The following is a 19,994-nucleotide window of genomic DNA, read 5'->3' as shown; positions in this document are numbered from 1 at the left end:
CCTTAATTTCTATTTATTTTGCTCTAACACATTTTATCCCTATACTTTCAAAGTCTCCAATGAGGTATTTGTACTTTTAAAAAGCGACTATCTTGGTCCCTTCATTTTATGTTTTATCTCATTCTTTTCTATCACAATTTCAGCATGACACCACATCAATAAATTTCTTGAAGTGGAGTTATAATTTTGTATTAAAGAGCTTTCGTTATGTTTAGAATTCGTGTTAAAAAAAATCAAACAATGTCACTTTTTAAAAGTAGACAAAAATTTGAAACGTACAACCTCTTGGTTTGAGAATGTTAATTGCCGCTGAGCTATGTTCGCTTTGGCAATAAACATAGGTTAATATACATTTAAATCGTATCAAGGAATATATATATAGAATCAGATATTCTCTTAAGTTGTACTTCGGATAATATATACATGTCACACAGAGTTCTATAGACTTATTTCCCCCAAAAACATAAGATAAAGTTTCCCTGAGGCATTGATATAGAGATGAAAGTAAAATTAGTACTCCTTTGCAATCTTAGCTCTTTCAATGATGAACTTCCCTTCCTTGTATTTCTGTTTGAAGTCATAAGCTTTGAGATATTTCCAACCCAAAAGTTGGCCACAGTTACTGCAGTGGATATCAGCAATTTTGAAAAGCCCTGTTATCAGCTGCCTCTTCTCCTTCTCCCCCTCCACTATGTTCTTTGCTTCAGAGAATAGGTATGCTTGCCCTGATTTTGCCTGCACTCCCATCCCCAACCAAGTTTAATCTTCACTTCATGCATGCTCATAAATTTTGTTCAAAAATACGTTTCGTCTATGCACTTTCGAAGAAATTAAGTACTTAGTTCTTCGACTTTAATATGTAACGGTTTAATCTTCGTATACTTTTTAATGGATAAAATACCTTTATGGGTCTCGAGGTTTGAGCAACAGGTCAATTTCGTCCTCGTGCCAAGTACGAAATTGATCTATTGCCCAAACCTCATAGACCAAAAAGGTAGTTTACCCTTTTTTGATCTACAATACTTTAACACTTAAATGTTAACAAGAATTTGAGGTGGAGGGACTAAATTGTTCCAAAGTTTAAACTATACAGACAAAATGATGATCAAGAAATTAAAGTTTAAATAGCAAATCGTTGCTTCAACGACAATAGATTGAAGATTGAATATTAGCGAAGTAAAAATGGATGGGTTAGGTGGGGATCAAACTCACGACCTCTTAGTGTGAGATATATGTCAATTACCGTTAAACTATACTCGCTTTTATGGATAGGTTAGAACTTAGATCGGGAAAGCGGTTGTTTTGCTGATACAATGAATACAAAGCAACAATAAATTAAAGTTGGAAAAGAAATGAATCCAGAATCCATGTATAGTATGGTGTAGTTTAGTAGAGTTTTACCAGGTAGGATTTGGAAAGGAGATGAATTCCGGAGGCAAGGGGATTGCGGCAATTTCTGCAGCTATACGAAGGCCTCGAATACTCCGCCATGGAACCTGTAACCTAACACTAACTAAGGAATTAGGAATTAGGAATTAGGATAGGATTTGTATTACAAGATAAATTATGCTTTAAATTAGAATCAATCCATGGAACCAAATTAAAGAAGGCCAAGTTGCAGACTGGGTTTTCTTTTCATACCTGCCCCTCAAAGATGCTATAATATTCTTCGATCTCCAATCTTCAATTGTTGAGTTGACTGAGTGAAATATATAATGGAGTGTGGGACTCAAATAAGTGAGTGGTGATGTTGACAAGGATTGGTGGGTGGAACTTGGAAGGATTGGAGACGAGTGATCAACCAGCAATTCCACATCAACTTAGTTTAACGGTATTTGACATCGACTGAGAAATCATGAATTTGAATCTCTCCATTTCACTTTGTGTGTACTCAAAAAATTAAAAATAAAAATAATATGCACAAGTTTTTGTTATTTCTTTTTCCATCCTTATTGATTCATTTCTAACCATCAATTTTTTTTTCCTTCTACTTAATATAGGCAAATTATTTTAGAGTTGGACGTAGATAAATTAGATATTGAAATTTCAACTTTAGAGAAGGCAATATATTACTTATTCATTGAACCTATATATATTTATATAGTTGCCAAATTGAGCTTAAGGCATATATTCCCTTCCTTAGATGAGTTGAATTATGCTCGTATGGAAAGTAATTTAATTTTTAGTTGAATAGTAAATTACAATGCATTGAATATGTTAGTACTGTCCCTATTTTATATTTTGTAACAATAAGGACTTGATTGGAAAGAACAAAGGACCAAATTAATCGAACACATATCGAACATTAGAGACTAAATTATATATTTAGGTTATCTGATTTACATATTTTTTTTAACTAAACGTTTTATATATCTCATTTGAAGAAATGAAATATGATTAAAATGAATAAAACTCTTTTACAAACCAGAAAGGACCACTGCCGACAGTCCACAGGCAACCACTATGAAGAATGAGGTCTGAGAGGACACTAATTTGGTAAAGAATGAATGCATGACGAAAATATGGATAATATTTGATTAACAAGTTCAGATAAATCCAATGTTGGAGCTCGGAAAATTCTCCACAACAAATTGCTGAATGCTGAAGAGACCTCTAACAAACTACTTTAATGACTTGTGAATAAGCCCAAAAATTGATGAAAACAGAATTTGTCGACTAAGCCTTTACTTCCTTTCATCATCTTCTTTCCTTTGATGAGCAGACCACTATTCTTGTACAGTTTAATTCTTCAAATATTATACCAGCTACTGAAGAAGCTGCTGCTGTATACAGATGAATCAAGTGTTCACGTTCTAAAATCCCAATAAGTACCGGTGGTCCGTCTTCCCTACATCGCTTAGATGTTTAACGGATCTGCCTCGGTATTCTTTTCGCTCAATGCCCAGTCTCCGATCTCTGTAACACAGTCCAACATGATCAAGTGTTAGTCGGTCTACAGCAATGAGATTTAGGACATATTTGAGAATGCATTCTCAAAGTACTCTTGCTAGTTAAGGAAACACTTAAATGGAACCAAACATTAAGCTGATGTGTTATTGAACACGTTTTGCTAAAGTACTTTTCCTAAATTACTTATCCTAAATTACTTATGGTTTATTTGGGAATGATTTTAGAATAAGTGATTTTAGCAAAAGAGATTAAAGGTGTGCTGGGAATGATTTTAGAATAAATGATTTTAGCAAAAGAGATTAAAGGTGTGTCTGGAAGTGATGGTAGAATTAGTAATTTTGAAAAAAGAGATTTAAGTAGAATTGATTTTCCATAATCATCATCCATGTGATACCTTAAAAATCAATTTAAAGTGATTTTAAATTTTTCTAAAATCAATTTTCTAATTTGACGAACATAATGAAATGAAAAGAGAAGTGATTTTGACAATGGCAAGAATGATTTTGGATGCCAAAAATCACTCACAAACACACCCTCCCTTCCTCTAAGTACTCTCAAACACCATTATGATGTGACGAAGCATAATTGGGAAATATTTATAATTATAGGCTTCAACACCAAAGGAAAATAAATACTGGAAGTCGTTAGCCATGCCAAAATTTTAGCATTTGGATGATATACGTACTGGGTTTTTCTGCGATTGCCTGGAGCCGCCTCTGTAAAATCGATGCCACGAAGAGGAAAATAGAGCACATACCAAACATCACAGTGATGGGAAAAGCATCCACCTTCAAAGATGGGAGAAGAAATGTAAGCATAATAAAAAAGAAGAGGGTATTAATTATTATTTCGATGAACAAGGGTTAAGCAGTTGGGTTAGATTTGTCACATTTGTTTGGTTGAACAGAGTAAGAGAACTGCCTGAATGCAAACCGTTAGTTACTGACAAGCGGCTAAGATCAAGAAAAGAAAGCTCATGACCGCACTTGTCTAGTGACTAATGGCATGATGTTCTTCCCATAAAAAAATAATAATAATAATGAAGGGTAGTCCAGGGACATACATTGTACAGCACCACGCATACGAAGATGTTGAGAGGAATGCGGAAAAAGTTCATGATGGTGCTTCTAGCCTCCTCAGGAATATACTGGGATCTCATCTTCATTATGGAAGGCCAAAATATACCAACACAGGCTTCAAAAGCACAGAAGCCAAGCAGCTGAATACAGCCTGAAAAGGAGATGCTTCCACCTTTCACAGCTGATGGAGCTACCAAGAACTGTCACAACCAGAAAAGTCAGAGAACACAGAAAAAAGCATTAAAGAAAACCAGAACTAAGGGGAGCAAAAGATCCTTCAACATACACTGGTCACAATTGGGAGTACAAGAGAGGCAGAAGAGACAACGAAAACAATCTGCATATAGCTCTCAACTTTTGGTGTATTTCGAGCCATCAACCTAGATGCAAGGGAACTTCCAAGCATTGAAGCCAACATGAATGTTGCAAAGATAAAGCCATGGGGAATGTCCTCATTATTTGGGCTAAGAGCAGGTGTCCAGAGGAACACAAAGGTATACATCGAACCTTCAAATAGAGACTGGATAGCACCCAGCAGTGCAATCTTCTCATCTACCCACAGAAAATTTAAAATGAGTGAGGATATCTTCAAGGAAATTAGTCATAGTTCAGATTCTTCTCTTTTTCAGGAAAAAAGAAAAAAGAGGGGGGAAAGGGGGGATCAGTCATTGACTTATTGTATGGAGTAATACTCTTTACACGTGTGAATTTCTTATTTGTAAGATTGTTTTATAGAAGTATTTATGAGCGGGTGTGGTTTAATTGCAGAGAAAACTAAGGAATTAAGATCTTGGCAGTTGCCAGAATGTGCAGATATTTATAGAATGTCACAAAATAATATATCCAGTCCAAGAGCATGTTTGATGCAAAACTAAAATCCAAGCTATGACGTTGGGGGCTTTCAGGAAATGCAATCAACTAAAAATATAAGATGCATGAAAATCTTAGACTATACCAGAAGCAATGGCCACGGCAGCACCCCTGAATTGGGTGAGCAGGTCCTTATTATCTGATGGATCTCCATAGTTCTCGGTCCAAGAAGACATAATAACGGCCATTCCAATTGCAAGAAAGCATGCAGCAGCATCAAAAGGTGCCACTGGTCCAAGAGACAGAGTATCAACGAGAACATTCCCAAACAACCCAGCAAGAATTGCAACAAGACCATTGCCAAGAAATATAGCCTTTGAGAATGTTATTGACAACCATTGCTGTTCAAAGCCCCTCTGCAGAAAAGATACATAAGTGGGCAAGAAACATGTTAATACATTTAAAATGATCAGGGAACCGGTACAAATGGTGAGAATATTCATCAGCGAGCCACAATAACAAGCATCACACTAATGAACTAGGGAAACAAAAACGGAAGCAAAAGTTGTCCAAAAATATTATTACACTCAGAATAAGGGAAGATGATATTCCATCCTATAAAATTTTTGAACATAGAACCAGTTGCTGCATTAGGGTGACATGGGTTCAAGATGGCAGAAGTTATCTGGCTATGATATCATGTTCCCGTGTCAAACCAACCAACACAGAACTCCAAAGGTATAGTAACTATGGAACAGGAAACCATGGTTTTGTCTATGGACATTTTCACCATTAGTTACATCCCACTGACCCAATTTGAAAGAGACAATGACAAACATTGGAACTTATGGTTGTGTACGTACTAGGTGAGTGTGAGTCCAATCATCACCTAGTAGTGACCATCGGATCAGTCAGAAAACAGCATATAAGAAAGCTAATAAATATTTAAGGACAGTGCCATGGAATTCTTGCCTTATTGTGTTCCGCAACAAGCCACGACTCGAATGCTGAAAAGAGGAGCGAAGTGGCAATACCTCCCAATACACGGCCCAACATTAAAACCTTGTATTCAGGAGAATGTTTGGTGATGCAGCTCAGAATGTAGGTGATACAATAAGTAATGCATGCTCTCTTTCGACCTCTGAATTCAAAAATATTAATGTGTCAATAATTAAAAAGAGTTTTCCCACAGTAAAATCTGATGACGTTAACCAATTTTGGAGATAAAAATTGACTCACTGTTTGTCAGCAAGAGAACCAACAATTGTACCAAACAACATGGAGGACCCAAAACCAGCAATGAAAAGCTGACCAATCTCTCCTTTCCCAAAGCCATACTGACTGTAAAGGTAGTATACATATGGGCCCTGCAACCAGTCCCCAGCTGTTGCGGCACGAATAATAATACATTAGACGAATCATTGCACATATAATTTTTATTTTCTATCAGCATGATATTGAAATTCCTAACAATAAATAAATATAAGTTTTCTAGTGAAAAAAACGATCGAAATGTAGAAGACATCAATGGCAACCACACTTCGTAGCTCATAGGGAAAACAGCATCAACTGTTCAAAAAGAATCGAGATTATAGCTATATAAATCCTATCAAGAGCTAAATTAAAAGAACAGAGCCATGTTGCACTTCGAAGAAACGAGAACATAGCAAACATTTCATATCGTGAACCGTCGGTGAGATCCAGATCCAATGCTCAATCAAAGAGAGGGGCGAGAGAGAAAAAAAATCGGCATCTCGTAGACGCTTTCTAGCTGCCTATGACCAACCAATTGCCTCTCCAACTAGTAAAATTAACGCCGTGTATTCTCCTAGGTCCAAAGCGAGAAGATCGCCAACAAAATGCGTCCTGCTCTCAACTAAAACCTCAACAATCACACCAAATACACAGATCGAAACAAAATAGTAACTAGCAAACAGCGAAGAATCGAACAAAATCAGATCACATCCAACGGCATCAGGTGGAAACACACACAAGGCAGAAAGACGAAACGAAGCACACAGTATAGCGAGACGAATTAAACAGAATTGAAGAAGATCCAAGTAGATAATGGGAGCAGATCTGGAAAGAAACAAAAGAATCAGAGGACGCACCCATCATGAGAGAGTAAACGAGAAGGTAATTGTTCTTGAATGAATTGAAGGCGGAAGGCGTGTTGATCCGGTCCTTGTTCGTCTTGCTAAGCTCCAGAGCTACAACCACTAGAGACAATGCTCCAAACACCAGGAAGTAGAAAACCTCCATAGCTGAAAATCGAGAGAGAGAGAGAGAGAGAGAGAGAGGAGAAGCTCCAACGGGCGTCCCTCTTGTGCAGTGCAGAGTGAGATTTGTAAATTGTAATGGCGAGAGAGAAGAAGATGAAGTTTGTTTGTTATATACTCATACGAAAACGAGGTGCTGTGATGTGCTTAATTAATTTGATTATATATTTATTACCAAATTTTATGTAATTAATTTTTATTTCTTTATTTAATTCCCACGACGCCCAAGTATTTTCGATTGTACGTTTGACTTTTGTGTTAAATTAAAATGGAAAATGAAGCATTCGACGCGCGGCGTATGCGTATGGGGAGTGCGTGACGCCGTAGAGGATCACAACCCATAGACGCGTTTTTGTGTGATGGACACGTGGCCCAACATCCGCCGTGTGATGGGGTTTGGAGTTGTCGGTGGTTATTACACTCCATTGCGCTTAGCTCGGGAGAAGGCCGAGTCGCGGATCTATCGCGGTGTATCACACGCGCTGAAATGGATGACGATCATCTCTCCTACCTTCCTGCAAAATGCATATCACACCTCCTATTCTAGTTGGGTTTTTTTTAATTATTAATGGGAGTTGGAGGGTTCATCTGAAAATAAGTTTAAACTTAGATAAATTTTGTGAATGCATCCAATTACTGTTATTGAAAATAAGTTTCTAAATATCATTTAATTTTATTTGAAGGGTCGATCAAAAAAGAATATTTATTTGAATGAAAACTATTTTTCTTTTTAACGTGACTTGCAAAAGTAGCAATAAAAAATTTAATAAGGGTAAATTGCAAAAACCATCCCTAAACTATAATAGTTGTTGCAAATACACCCACAACCTTTTTAATTGCTAAAATTAAACCCTCCAACTTAAATAATGGTTCTAATTAAATCTCTCTGTTAATTAGGTTAACATGGTTAACTTCTCCTTTAAAAAACAAACTCATATTTTAAAAAATAAAATAAAGCCTTACAGAATCACGCATAACAATCTTTCGTGGAGTGAGTGAGGAAACTAAGAGTTTTCAAGATTTGAGGAAGATAGAAGGCAAAATCGATTCTAAATAAGATCACTACTAATTGGATTCCAATTTCGATCATAATATATATGCTCGGCTTGGGAGTGTTCTGGTAAGTAATACAGAATCGAGTATCATCTTCTTACATTTTCTCATTTTTATAATTTTGGCTGTAGAGTTTTGAATCCGACCGGGTTTTGATCTTTTCATTCTCGATTTTATTGTTGCAACAATATTATCAAAACAATCTTGATGTAAGACTTATTGCAATTACTCAAAAAATCATGTATATATATTAGATTTCAAAACGAAATCTACATTTCAACTCCAACATGGATTGTAAATTAATTTTTCCCATTTTAATCACATATCTTAAACATACTGCTCTTTTACTTGATATTTTAAATTGTTGTGGTCTCAGCTCTAAACTCCTCCCGTAAATCTCAATTCATGGATCCAAGTAAAAATTAACAATCACCATCCTTTCAATTTACATCTGTGCCATTTTACAATTCCCATATTATCTCAAATATCCAACAATGTTTATAATACATATATAGCTATTAAAAGGGTGCAAAGTACTACAAATAGCCCTTTTATAAGTTTAAAATCTTCAAACCTTTCTTCGTCATTTGATTTACGATATTACAAGCATCAACCATTAACTTCACAAGTACGACCCCCTAAAAATGATGTTCTATGAAAATTTTTAGTTTGGATCAAATGATGTGGGCAAAATGTATCAAGAACTCTACCATCATCCAAGACTTGCCCAAGTACTCTAACCTGAACAAGAAAGAAAGAAACAAAAACGAAGAAAACATTTCCAACTTTTACAAGACTAGAGAAGACAAGTTTGGTCAAAACAAAACCATAGATCTCCAAAAAAAACCTATGATGTTGAAGTCATGAGAAAATATATAGTGCACGTCTTGTTTTCAAGATTCAACTATTATCTGCATTAAGTTCACTAAATAAGATATATGTTGCATTTGCACTTTGAAACAAAATTAAGAATAAAATTGAAAAAAAAAAGTGACCTAATTACTAGTACCTCAAAATTTAGCAATTGTCAAATAGGTTGAGTACTCTATAAAGGTATTTGAAATAAAATAATAAAACAAGACTAAAATTCAACTAAAAAATTTCAAGCACGTTTAAAGCACTGAATCTTGCATGAGAACCGAGAAGTTTCTCGATCCATCGATAGTAAAATTATCGTTCATTCATTCGTAAGAAAAATTCATTAGAGATAATTTTTTTCAAAATACAGGTTTCAGAATTCAACTTGAATGACAAGAATCGTGCATAAACAATGTCATGACGCTGATCGACAAAAACTAATTTTGTGAGGTTTCTTCTATACATAAGAGTGGTTCCATCTACTTCCATATATGAACATCCATAAGCGAATACACACAAAAATTTCAGGAACCTTCCATCTCAATTTTTGCTATAATATCAAGTGATTAACAGTAAAATTGAGAATGAAAAGATCAAAACCCGGTCGGGTTCAAAACTCTACAGCCAAAATTATTACTTACCAGAACACTCCCAAGCCGAGCATATATATTATGATCGAAACTAGAATCCAATTAGTAGTGATCTTGTTTGGAATCGATTTTGCCTTTTGTCTTCCTCAAATCTTGAAAACTCTTAGTCTCCTCCGTCACTCCATTATGCGTGATTTTGTAAGGCTTTATTTTATTTTTTAAAAGATGAGTTTGTTGTTTAAAGGAGAAGTTAATTGGAACCTAACTAACGGAGAGATTTAATTGGAACCATTATTTAAGTTGGAGGATTTAATTTTAGCAATTAAAAGTTTGTGGGTGTCTTTACAACAACTATTATAGTTTAGGGATGGTTTTTGCAATTTACCCATTTAATAATAATTTACAAAAATAGGCTGCCTTCAGCCTAGCCGACGTATATGCCTCCAAAAGATTTTATACTCCACCTGGCGATTTTTTCCAATGACTTGTGAGATTTTTTTTTTCTTTGTAAAATTGATATATTCTAACGTTTATTTATTTTTGTTTAAATGCTATTTTGGGTTAGTTTCGATTCATTTTAGTCTTTAAACTTTTGTTCATTCTAATCCATGTACTTTCAACATTTGTTGATCTCAGTTCATGTTACTTTCAAGATGCTCGTTTTGATCCTGTACTATTACAAAATGGTCATTTTAATTTCTAATTTCAACAAAAAATTGATACATAATAAAACTATTTAATTCAAAAATATAGATACATTTTAAGAAAATTTAGTTAGTGAATTGTCATGCTAAAAATATAATCAAACGAAATGAGATAAAAATAAAATGGAGGAACATAATTGTCACTTTGTTAAAAATACATAAACCAAAATAGACAGTTTCGAAAGTATATGGATTAAAATTAATCAAAGTTGAAAATACAATAATCAAAATAGACATTTTTTAAAGTACTAGACCATAGACCATAATGAACAAAAGCAAAAAGTATATAGATCAAAATAGTATTTTAACCTATATGTTTATATTATTCTACTATTTTTATCTGATCATGAGACAAAAATTACAGCCTGTCAAAATCACTTGTCTTTCCATTGATTTTAAGAAAGTTTAAAATAACTTAAAATTAATTTTTAAAGTATGACTTGAATGATGATTTTGCAAAATCAATTATATTTAAATATTTTTGTCAAAATCACTCATTCTATCATCATTCTCAAACGTAACATTATACATGTTTCCCGCCTTTTTGAAAATTGATACAGGTACCAAAGGTATTTTTAAAGTAAAAATCGAAAGATAAATAAGCAAATTAATAGAAGAGTGTAATGGATGTTAAATTTGTTTTAAAAAAATATAAAATTAAAAATTAGGAAGACTTTAAAATGCATTGGGTAAATTTTAGCATCCCATGTTATTTCATTTATGGGATGAGTTAGGTCGGTTGGAGAGTAGTGATTGCACATGAGAATGAAACAACAGTCCAAACTTTCCCTTTCCACTTCATTATTTGCACACTAGGCTTCTTCTACACTCTCCAAATTTATTCAAAAACTCATTAATAAGCTTAAACCTATCATTAATTCTATACTCTATTTTATTTCTATTTTGTACTTTTTATTTTCAACAATTTTGCCTATGACGTTTTAATTTTACCCTCAATATTCTCATTTATTACGAGAAAAAAAAATCTTTGGTTATCAAAGCACCACCTTACTTTCTTCGACCACATCATCCGAACGTCTTCTCTCAATAAAATTTAGGAATTGTGAAATGGGGGATCGAACTTTTAATTTCAAGAAAGAAAGTTGACATCTTGTCCATTAATTAAACTGTACTCGATCATCTCATTATCGTAGATAAAACCCGATCTTTTTTTATAATAATTTTAGTACAATAAATGTAGAGTGGGAATTTGAACATTAATCGAAGGAGTAGATGTCTTAATCACCAAGTTATGTTCATGTTCAAAGACGGGAGAAAGAAGGATGGAGCGGAGCAATTGCGCACTCAAAAAGTATATACAAAGTATCAAATATTTTGGAGTTATTCTCAAGTTTGTCTTTAGATATGAAATACTATATGGTGTAAAAGTTTTTGTTCCACCCTTAGAAAATATTTAACTTTCCCTTAGATTTTTTTTATTTTTTTGATAATACTTCGCCTTTGCCCAAGAATGGTTGGAGCTGGAAGTAAATTTAATGACAAATGGACATTTTTGTACTTTGCATGAATATTAAAATTATAGCTTTTGCTCTTCCCACTACTTCATTTATTCTCAATTTCTTACATTTATTGTAATGAATAAATTTTCACTCACACCAAACTTCATCCTTCAAAGTTACTATCCAATCAATTGAAGCCATGCCATTTTCCAAAATTTCCTTATAGGACCGCCATTTAAAGTGTGTCGCGTTACACGGATCCACTGATATTAAAAAATTATTTATAAATGAAAATTTGTAGTGTGAATAAAGGAAGTATCAAGGGAGTAGATACTCCCATAGTACAAAAAACAAAAAAAAACAAAAAAAAAATTTCCAATCCTACTTGCAAGAAAAAGAAAAATTATTTGAATGTAGATCAAGTAGTAGTAATCATTTTTTGGGAAAACGTTCTCGGTTTTGAATTAGAATTTTCGAAAAACATATCAAAGGAGAAAATAAAGGCAACATAAAATATGATATTGTGTCATTATAAGTTTGTTCGCACGAAATTTTCGGAGAAATTATATTTCGTGTAGTTGAACTTTTATATTGTTTGTATATATTGTATAGTGAATTAAATCTCTAATCTTTATCTTCTGATTCTTGTTATATGTTATTCGAAAGTCTTCAAATCTTGTCTTCAAGTCTTCAGGAGTCTTCAACTTTGGCATTAATTCTCACAATTCTCCAATTCTCCACCCTGAAAATGAATGAGGTCTCTCTATTTATAGAGCTTTCCATAGGGTTTAGTGGACCATTGGGCTCGAATAATTTTGGGCCAAACCCAATTCTTTAAATAGATTTATTTAAATTTAAATATTAATCCACTTTATTTCATGTAAATTGGATTTTGGGCCAAGTTTGTGAATCAAATTAATTCTAAGCCCAACACTTATATGACTCAATTACATATTTTAATTGTCAAATTATCTTTAATTTTAATTTATAGTTCTACAAAGTTAATTTTAAAAAAAATAGTAATTTTATTACCGTTTTGAAAACTTCAAAACATGAAATTAATTTTCTTTTACTCCAAAGATGAGTATATAATTTCGTGAAGATCCCTAAAAAATAAGAAACTAGAAGAATGAAATAAATAATGTCATACCTTAACTTTTTCCAAATAGTTATCATTTTAAAAGTTTAAATTCTACCATCCACTTCTTAAAAAAATTTCAACGAAAAAATATGTGGTTGCTAACTTTAAATTTATTAATTGGTTAGGAGAGAAAATTCAAGTATTACTGCGGTACCTATTTTTCACAAATACTTTTAATTTGATACATTTATGAATTGAATAATCCTAAAATCTAACCTTGATTTTTCACAATCCTTTTTTCTCCATGGAATCAGAATCCAAACACTCTTCATTTCTTCTAATCCCCAATTTCAAAAGCCCATACAACTTCCCCATGCTTAAACCATCTCTCAAAAATAATCGTCTAGATCCAATCTCATTATACTCCAGTGCATCCTTATCCCCGCCGTTGATCTGCAGAGCAGATATGATGGATTTGAACGCTCGAGATGGCGAGCTCCGATTGGCCATCATGATCTCTCCAATCTCGGCGGGGCTCAGCCTGGCCCCACTCTGAAAAACTTCCTCCACCTGAGAGAACAGCTTGTGATCCTTCACCCCCAGATGGGTCACCGCCAGAATCTTGAACGCCGAGAAATCGCACGGTGGAAAATGAATCTGCACGTCCACCCGCCGTCGCACCGCTTCATCGACGCCGCCGCTCTTCTCGTTCATCGTCAACACCACCACCCGCTCCTCCCCGCAGTACGATGCGATTCCGTTCAATACACTCGCCGCCGTCGATCTCGTCGTCAGATGCCGATCTAGATCCTCCACCAGAATCAACGATTTCGGGCTCGTCTGGAGAAGCGCCACCGTCATGTCGGACTCGGTTGAGATTTTCGACATGTCGATGTTGTAGATGTCGTACTGCAAGAACTTGGCCATCGCCGCCACGAAGCTCGACTTTCCGGTGCCCGCCTCACCATACAGCAGGAAGCTCCGCTTCCAAACGCGACCTAATCTGTGATAGTACTGCTTCGATTTCAGGAACTGTTCGAGATCGGATTTCACCTTGTTCTTCAAATCGACGTCCATCGCCAGCGTTTCGAACGTGGCCGGATGCGTGAAAGGCACCGCCGTCCACCGTCTTGCGCCGCGTTCCTCCACGGTGATATGCATCTTAATTTCTCTCTTCCGTTGCTCGATCTCGTCGGAGATCGAGAGGATGTGTTGGAAGTACTGCCGGAAAATCCTGCGCTTATCGTCTTTCTTCAGCTTTAGAACGAATGAAAAATGGCCGTTCTGTTGATGATCCCTACGCATCTCGATTGTCCAGCAGAGTTTCGCCCCGAGGAAGGAATCATGGATGGTTTGATTGGAGTCCAGGCGGAGGAAGATATCGCTAGGTTTTGCCCCGCAGAACATGTTCGTGAAATTGGAGTCCTCGAGCGAAGGTAAGGAATGGAGATAGGTATGAACTCGGAGGTAGAGTTGATTATGCCGGAGATGCTCGTCGTATTGGGGGATCCTGTAGTATTGATGGACATGAAAGTAATCTGTAATTGATTGAAAACCCTTGACCACCATGTAGACCAGAGATGTTTTGGATATTAAACGAAGAACCAAAACAAAAACAATGGCGAAGAACAAGGAAGAAGCAACTGCTGTACTGAAAAACGCCATGATCGAGCATAAGAAGAGGAACAAAGCATGAACTATCTGGATGAACTCCAAAGTCCAACCAATTGGTTGAGGGGATTGGGCAATTGAAGGTTTAATTGAGTCGAATGAAATGGAAGATGGGGATGAAGAGGGAGAGTTGAATTGAATACTTGATAGGGGAGAATTTGGTGGGTCTCAGAGAATCAACATTATTCTTGTTTACTTTAACCACAACTTGATTGAATTGTATTTGCAGAGCCAAGTTTGGACGGAGGAATTGAGATTGGATTAGAACAGCAGCAGACAGATGGGTTTGAATCGTTCAGCAGAAACCAAAAAGAAAAAAAAGTCGTCATCAGAATTCAGAATTCAGAGGGGGGTTTGGTTCGGCCAAATGACTTTGTAATTGTAAGCCATTCTCCACTCCTCCCATTTGCTAGTGCTGCTCCTTTACACGTTATTAACAAATATTAGTTTTTGTTTGTTGGTTGTTTGTGAGAGTCTGTGATCTTATCTAAATGGTCTGCACTTCCCATTCTGATGTAAATGTTCCTCACTTTTGGTTTTGGCGGCTAAATCTAAACCTGTGAATTTGCTTTCCTTTTTTGTTTGCTAGATTAGAAAAATGGAGCAAACGTTGACCTTTTTTCTCTCAATCTCTGCAAAAAGCTTATGTGTTTTTCCAACTAATTTTTGAAATGAAAAATAATTGATTTCAAGAATTTGTAAGGGATAAGGGGTTGAAAAATGGCATGCCTTTATATATTTGTTGTGTAAAAAGTTTGACCAGAATAAACACTGTTCACCCACAAGTCTCCACTCCATTCTATAATATTACACCTACAATTGAAAACGAATTAATTGATTACAAGTTTGTACGATAAAAATATGTTTTTTAGTTTTTTAATTTAAAATTCATGCTTCTATAACCGCAGTCTATTTTGAAAATTTTAACCAAAGTCAAACCTCTTGTTTTTTCCCGAAAATTGGTTAGATTTTGATAATTTTTTTTAATTAGAAATGGAAACTAAACAAAGACATTATTTGTGAATTAACATAATAATTAGAAGTAAAATTCTTATATGGAACCGGAAGAATCAAAGATGTCGAAATTCATCTCAATGGACCTAATTTCTTTTGTTTTATGATAAAAAGTTACGAGTGGTTGAGAATTTTATTCAAATCTTGTGAACTTTACAATACTTCAATTTTCATTCCTTAGACCTGACAAAGGGGACTAGGGAAAAAAACCATAATCAAAGACAAGCCAAGAATCATGCAAGCAAGAAGCCACATAACCAAAAACTTCCAACTTTAAGAAGTGTATAATAAATCAAGGATAATACAAAATTGATTGTTCTAAACCTATTAGACGCTATAAATTCAGAACCTAATAGCAAATGCAAAAGGGAATAACAAAGCTTATGTAATTAACATTTCATTTTAAATCATCTACAGCTTTTAACTCACCTATTCAAATCAACCGAGCTTCAATTCCCGCTACGTTGAAGAGAGAGAGGCTTTAGAATTTCCATATCGCTGATTTTTGGTACAGCGTAAAAAAGTTTAGACAGTGAAATACAACAGAAAGATTGTCCGAGGATGACCATGATCCATACAAAAAGATTATCAACAGGGTTAATCCTTCATCACAATACATAAATATGACCACCATTTCATGTTTGAGGCAGCAAGGAAAGCTGGAATATGCAACTACCAGAAACCATTCAGAACTTCAAAATTTTAGATACGAGATGGACCCTTCGAATCAAGGATGCATCTCTAGTAATCTATGTGCTAGTTAAACACTAAATGAGTTGCGAGAATCCTCGATAATTTTGGGGTTTTCACTATTCCCGGGTATCGGATTGAATATTCAAGATTTGGGAGACCACAAGCTTCGAGAGTTCACTTATAGCTGCTTGAACCTCATAATCGCCAGGTTCCCGCTGCCCTGCCCACCCTGATGAATTAGAGCTGAGTCCAGTGTACTCACTCGCAGCAACCTTTGTCTTTGTGGATGTGGCAAGAACCTTTCCCAAATCCGACTGCGACAGTGGCCTTGGTACCTGAAAACCGAAACAATCAAGGCCCTATCATATTTACCCAAGGATTGCGTACTCAATGGCAATTGAAGACTGAAACTTTGTCACCAACACCAACACAATATATACATCCTCATAACGTATGAAAATGAAAAAAAATAAAATAAATGAAAGAGAGAATTAAGATGCTTCATTTTCAGAAATCAAATTATTTAGTACCCTATCATGTTGCCAATCCCCCAAAGGAATACTCTCAGGGTTCCCTTTCCTTTTGCTATTGTCAAATTTGCTATTTGTTTTCACAACTGGACAACGATGGCCAGTAGATGAACAAGTTTTTTCTTTTTTTTTTATAACTATTCGGAGCTTTGCTCCCCTATACCTAGGGGCACCTGCACCTGTCCTAAGGCCCGAACCCGGAAGATATTAAGGATTTTTGGTATTAAGCTTACCAAGACGTTCGAACTTGAAACCTCTAAGCTAGTATAATCAAGAGACTCCAAACCCTTGCCAACTAGGCCCCAAGCTAGTATGACCAAGAGATTCCAAGCTCTTCTCGACTAGGCTACCCCTTGGGGCCGGTAGATGCACAAGTTATAACATAATATTAGGGTCTCAAGTCATAAGCCCTTGAAAGATTAAAAAACATAAATGATCAGTATCCAAACTTATCTTCACGGCCAGGGGAGCCAGTAGCATATATATCCCATCTTAGCAGAAGCCCAAGTGATGAATGTAAATAATTGGTTATCAACTCAAATATAAAACTCCAGCATACCCAAAAGGAAGCAATAAGTAACTAAACAGATGGGAGGGGAAGAGAAAAAGTGATAAATGTACTTACGGAAGATTGTTTCCCCTTCTTCTCTTCATCAAGAAGATCCCTGATAGGAAAATAAGCAGCTTTTTTGCATAGTTCGAGAATATCTGAACCTGTGTACCCCTCACACAAGCTTGCCACATGGTCATAGTCTATATTTTGTTCAACCCGCTCACCCTTCAAAATGACCTTTAATATCTCTGCTCTCTCCCTCCGGTCAGGTATTCCAATCTCAAAGGCCTGTGGAAGACGCCGAAGAATAGCTTCATCCAGTTCGGATGGGCGATTAGTAGCAGCAAGAACCATAACACGAGCAGTCTCTATAAGAATACACATGACACATCAGAACCATAGGGCTATCTATTTTAAGTAATTAAATCCCACAATAGCATATACTTTACTACCTACTAAATCCTTCTGTTTACAAAGAAAAGAACAAAATAGGTTAAAGTATGACTCACGATCTGTCGTAAATCCATCCCATAGGGCCATGAACTCGGTCTTCATGTTCGTCATTGCTTCATGATCTGTTGTTCGTCGCTGACCCAAAAAACTATCGACCTCATCAATGAATATAATAGCAGGCTGGAGCTTATAAGCCAAGCTAAACACAGCAGCCACTGAAAAGTCATGTTAGGCAAACGACCAATCAGGCATAAATAGTTCATAAAGAATCCACTAAGGGAAAAAGAAATCCTTCACATCCATCCACAAATCCCTAGACTAACCTAGCTTTTGTGCATCACCAAACCATTTGCTCATCAGATTTGAAATTCTAACATTAATGAAAACAGCTCCAGACTCCTTTGCAATAGCTTTCGCGAGCATTGTTTTCCCAGTACCAGGTGGTCCATATAACAAGACCCCTTTCTGCGGACCAAGAAGCTTCCCATGCGAAAACAAATCTGGCCTCCTAAGTGGAAGTATCACCAATTCAATTAAAGCTTGCTTGATACTTTCAAGGCCTCCAATAGAGTTAAATTCGACATCGATGTGATCAGGGTTTATAACATCACAAGCAATCACGTCCTGGTTATAAAATGTAAGTCGCAAGTTAAACAAGAACGTATTGATTTATGAAGAATCTTAAAGCCAAAACCTACCCAGTTCAATTGAAGTCCCTAATTGAAACCCCAAGTAAGAGAAACAAAAAAGGAATACAGAACCAGATTAAAAATGGACGTAAACAAAATTGTACCTCGTAAGGGTTGGTCTGGATGAGAGGGCGGCCCAAGCGTTTGGCAATCTCCTTCTTGTGCTCGAGAGCCTTCTTAGAAGCCTCGCGGTTGGGGTCGAGGTGGCGTAGGCCAGCGAACAAAACGAGGCAGCTCAGGGCGGCGCTGGCTGCGTAGAGAAGCAATTCCTGAACGAACCTGGTCTCCGACGAACGGCTCCCCATAACTGGTGGTGGAGCAATCGAGGGTTCCCGAATCAAGCAGCTGCAAAATAGGATTGTGATTCCGAAATGCCAAATGCCGAAAAGAGGAAGAAGATTTTGAAATAGGATTGAAGATTGAAGAAGAAGAAGAAGAAGCTTTTTTCCCCCGTGCCAAAGGAAAATTAGAAGGAGAAAAGCGATGGGTCTAGCGGAATCTGAAGTCGGTGCACCACAATCACAATCACAATCTATGAATTGGGATGATAAAAGTATAAATTCATTTTTGCAAATTTGTAAAAAAACCAAAATTCTTTTAATACAATATCTAGGTAGGAATTCAAATTCACATACTTTATTGAGATATGTTGGCAACAAAATTGCAAAAGCCAACTATAAATTATTATTTTCATTTTTAATCTTATAATTAGCTACTCATATTGTTACTAAAAATTTTTTTTTAACTCATTCCCTCTAAGTCGTTTGCTATTTACATTGATCTTCATTGACCACTTGAGTCATCTCATGATGGTTGGATGGTGTTGAGTAATAAATTTAAGTAATAATGTGTCTTTTTATGGCCGTTTGATTCTACCGGATAGTCTAAACCATAAGATACAACTCAAATTAAATAAACTCAAACTCATTAAATTATAAGTTGTCCCTAAACAATTAGCCTAAGAGTCATGGATTAATAATTGACAACTGAATTAGAATAAGTCTGAATTTACTCAGTTGAGTGAATCTATGTCTCAAATGAGGCTCAAGTCCATGGGTTATATTCAAAATTGTTTAAACTCAAACCCTTTACATAATTGAGTTTATGACTCAAATGAAATCTAAGTTCAATGGTTGAGTCAAAAATCACTCGAACCTAAACTCACATAAACTGAGGAGAACATTTCTCATGACCACAACTATCTAAATATTAGAAGACTTTGAAGATTTGAAAAATTTCGAAGTGCACAAGATTTCGATTCAAGCTCAAAACACAAACGTCAAAATCCTTGAGTCAAGTTCAAGAATCGGAATATAAAGATTAAAGATTGGGTATGCTATACAAATTAACATCAAATCAAGTTCAAGTATACATCTCATGTGATTAGGGAATCGGAAAGTAAGGATATATTAGTATTTTTTTCATTTGAATTCTCGATCGACCATTCTTTAATTCAAGAAATTATTGTAATTAAACCTTGACATACGAACAGGTTTTGAGGGGAATGACGCTAGATGCTAAGGATTTGAGGATTATTATTATTATTTAACCCTATTTAAAATACATA

At 35.6% G+C, this 19,994-nt stretch overlaps 4 protein-coding genes across 6 annotated transcripts; all 4 read right to left on the bottom strand.

Moving 5' to 3' along the window:
- Positions 1 to 348: 348 nt before the first annotated feature.
- LOC111009205 (Yippee family putative zinc-binding protein) lies at positions 349 to 1,790 on the bottom strand. 3 transcript variants are annotated; one of them, XM_088125497.1, is made up of 3 exons: positions 1,642 to 1,790; positions 1,402 to 1,513; positions 349 to 735 (listed from the first exon to the last, which is right to left on the bottom strand). In XM_088125497.1, exons 2-3 carry the CDS (start codon positions 1,489 to 1,491, stop codon positions 511 to 513), a joined length of 315 nt encoding a protein of 104 aa, XP_087981623.1. In that variant the 5' UTR covers positions 1,492 to 1,513; positions 1,642 to 1,790; the 3' UTR covers positions 349 to 510. The 3 variants fall into 3 exon arrangements, with proteins under 3 accessions (XP_087981623.1, XP_087981624.1, XP_087981625.1); XM_088125498.1 differs by having other exon boundaries at positions 1,402 to 1,509; positions 1,642 to 1,766; XM_088125499.1 differs by having other exon boundaries at positions 1,402 to 1,496; positions 1,642 to 1,746.
- A 722-nt stretch (positions 1,791 to 2,512) lies between these two features.
- Positions 2,513 to 7,184, bottom strand: LOC111009206 (uncharacterized). The gene is made up of 8 exons (XM_022282200.2): positions 6,911 to 7,184; positions 6,039 to 6,183; positions 5,772 to 5,940; positions 4,945 to 5,215; positions 4,276 to 4,541; positions 3,974 to 4,189; positions 3,596 to 3,698; positions 2,513 to 2,916 (listed from the first exon to the last, which is right to left on the bottom strand). The coding sequence occupies exons 1-8, from the start codon at positions 7,059 to 7,061 to the stop codon at positions 2,858 to 2,860; spliced, it is 1,380 nt and encodes a 459-aa protein (XP_022137892.1). The 5' UTR covers positions 7,062 to 7,184; the 3' UTR covers positions 2,513 to 2,857.
- A 5,828-nt stretch (positions 7,185 to 13,012) lies between these two features.
- On the bottom strand, positions 13,013 to 14,905 carry LOC111009128 (AAA-ATPase At2g46620). Its single transcript, XM_022282072.2, has one exon. It carries the CDS (start codon positions 14,487 to 14,489, stop codon positions 13,110 to 13,112), a length of 1,380 nt encoding a protein of 459 aa, XP_022137764.1. The 5' UTR covers positions 14,490 to 14,905; the 3' UTR covers positions 13,013 to 13,109.
- Positions 14,906 to 15,969: 1,064 nt separating this feature from the next.
- Positions 15,970 to 18,963, bottom strand: LOC111009444 (uncharacterized). Its single transcript, XM_022282524.2, has 5 exons — positions 18,532 to 18,963; positions 18,062 to 18,362; positions 17,795 to 17,953; positions 17,358 to 17,653; positions 15,970 to 16,537 (listed from the first exon to the last, which is right to left on the bottom strand). Exons 1-5 carry the CDS (start codon positions 18,730 to 18,732, stop codon positions 16,319 to 16,321), a joined length of 1,176 nt encoding a protein of 391 aa, XP_022138216.1. The 5' UTR covers positions 18,733 to 18,963; the 3' UTR covers positions 15,970 to 16,318.
- Positions 18,964 to 19,994: the final 1,031 nt, after the last annotated feature.

This window comes from Momordica charantia (genome assembly GCF_013281855.1).
Source record: "Momordica charantia cultivar OHB3-1 chromosome 6 unlocalized genomic scaffold, Mcharantia_2.0 BLBB01000006.1, whole genome shotgun sequence".
In the NCBI taxonomy this organism is placed as follows: domain Eukaryota; kingdom Viridiplantae; phylum Streptophyta; class Magnoliopsida; order Cucurbitales; family Cucurbitaceae; genus Momordica; species Momordica charantia.
This window is presented reverse-complemented; position numbering and strand designations above follow the sequence as displayed.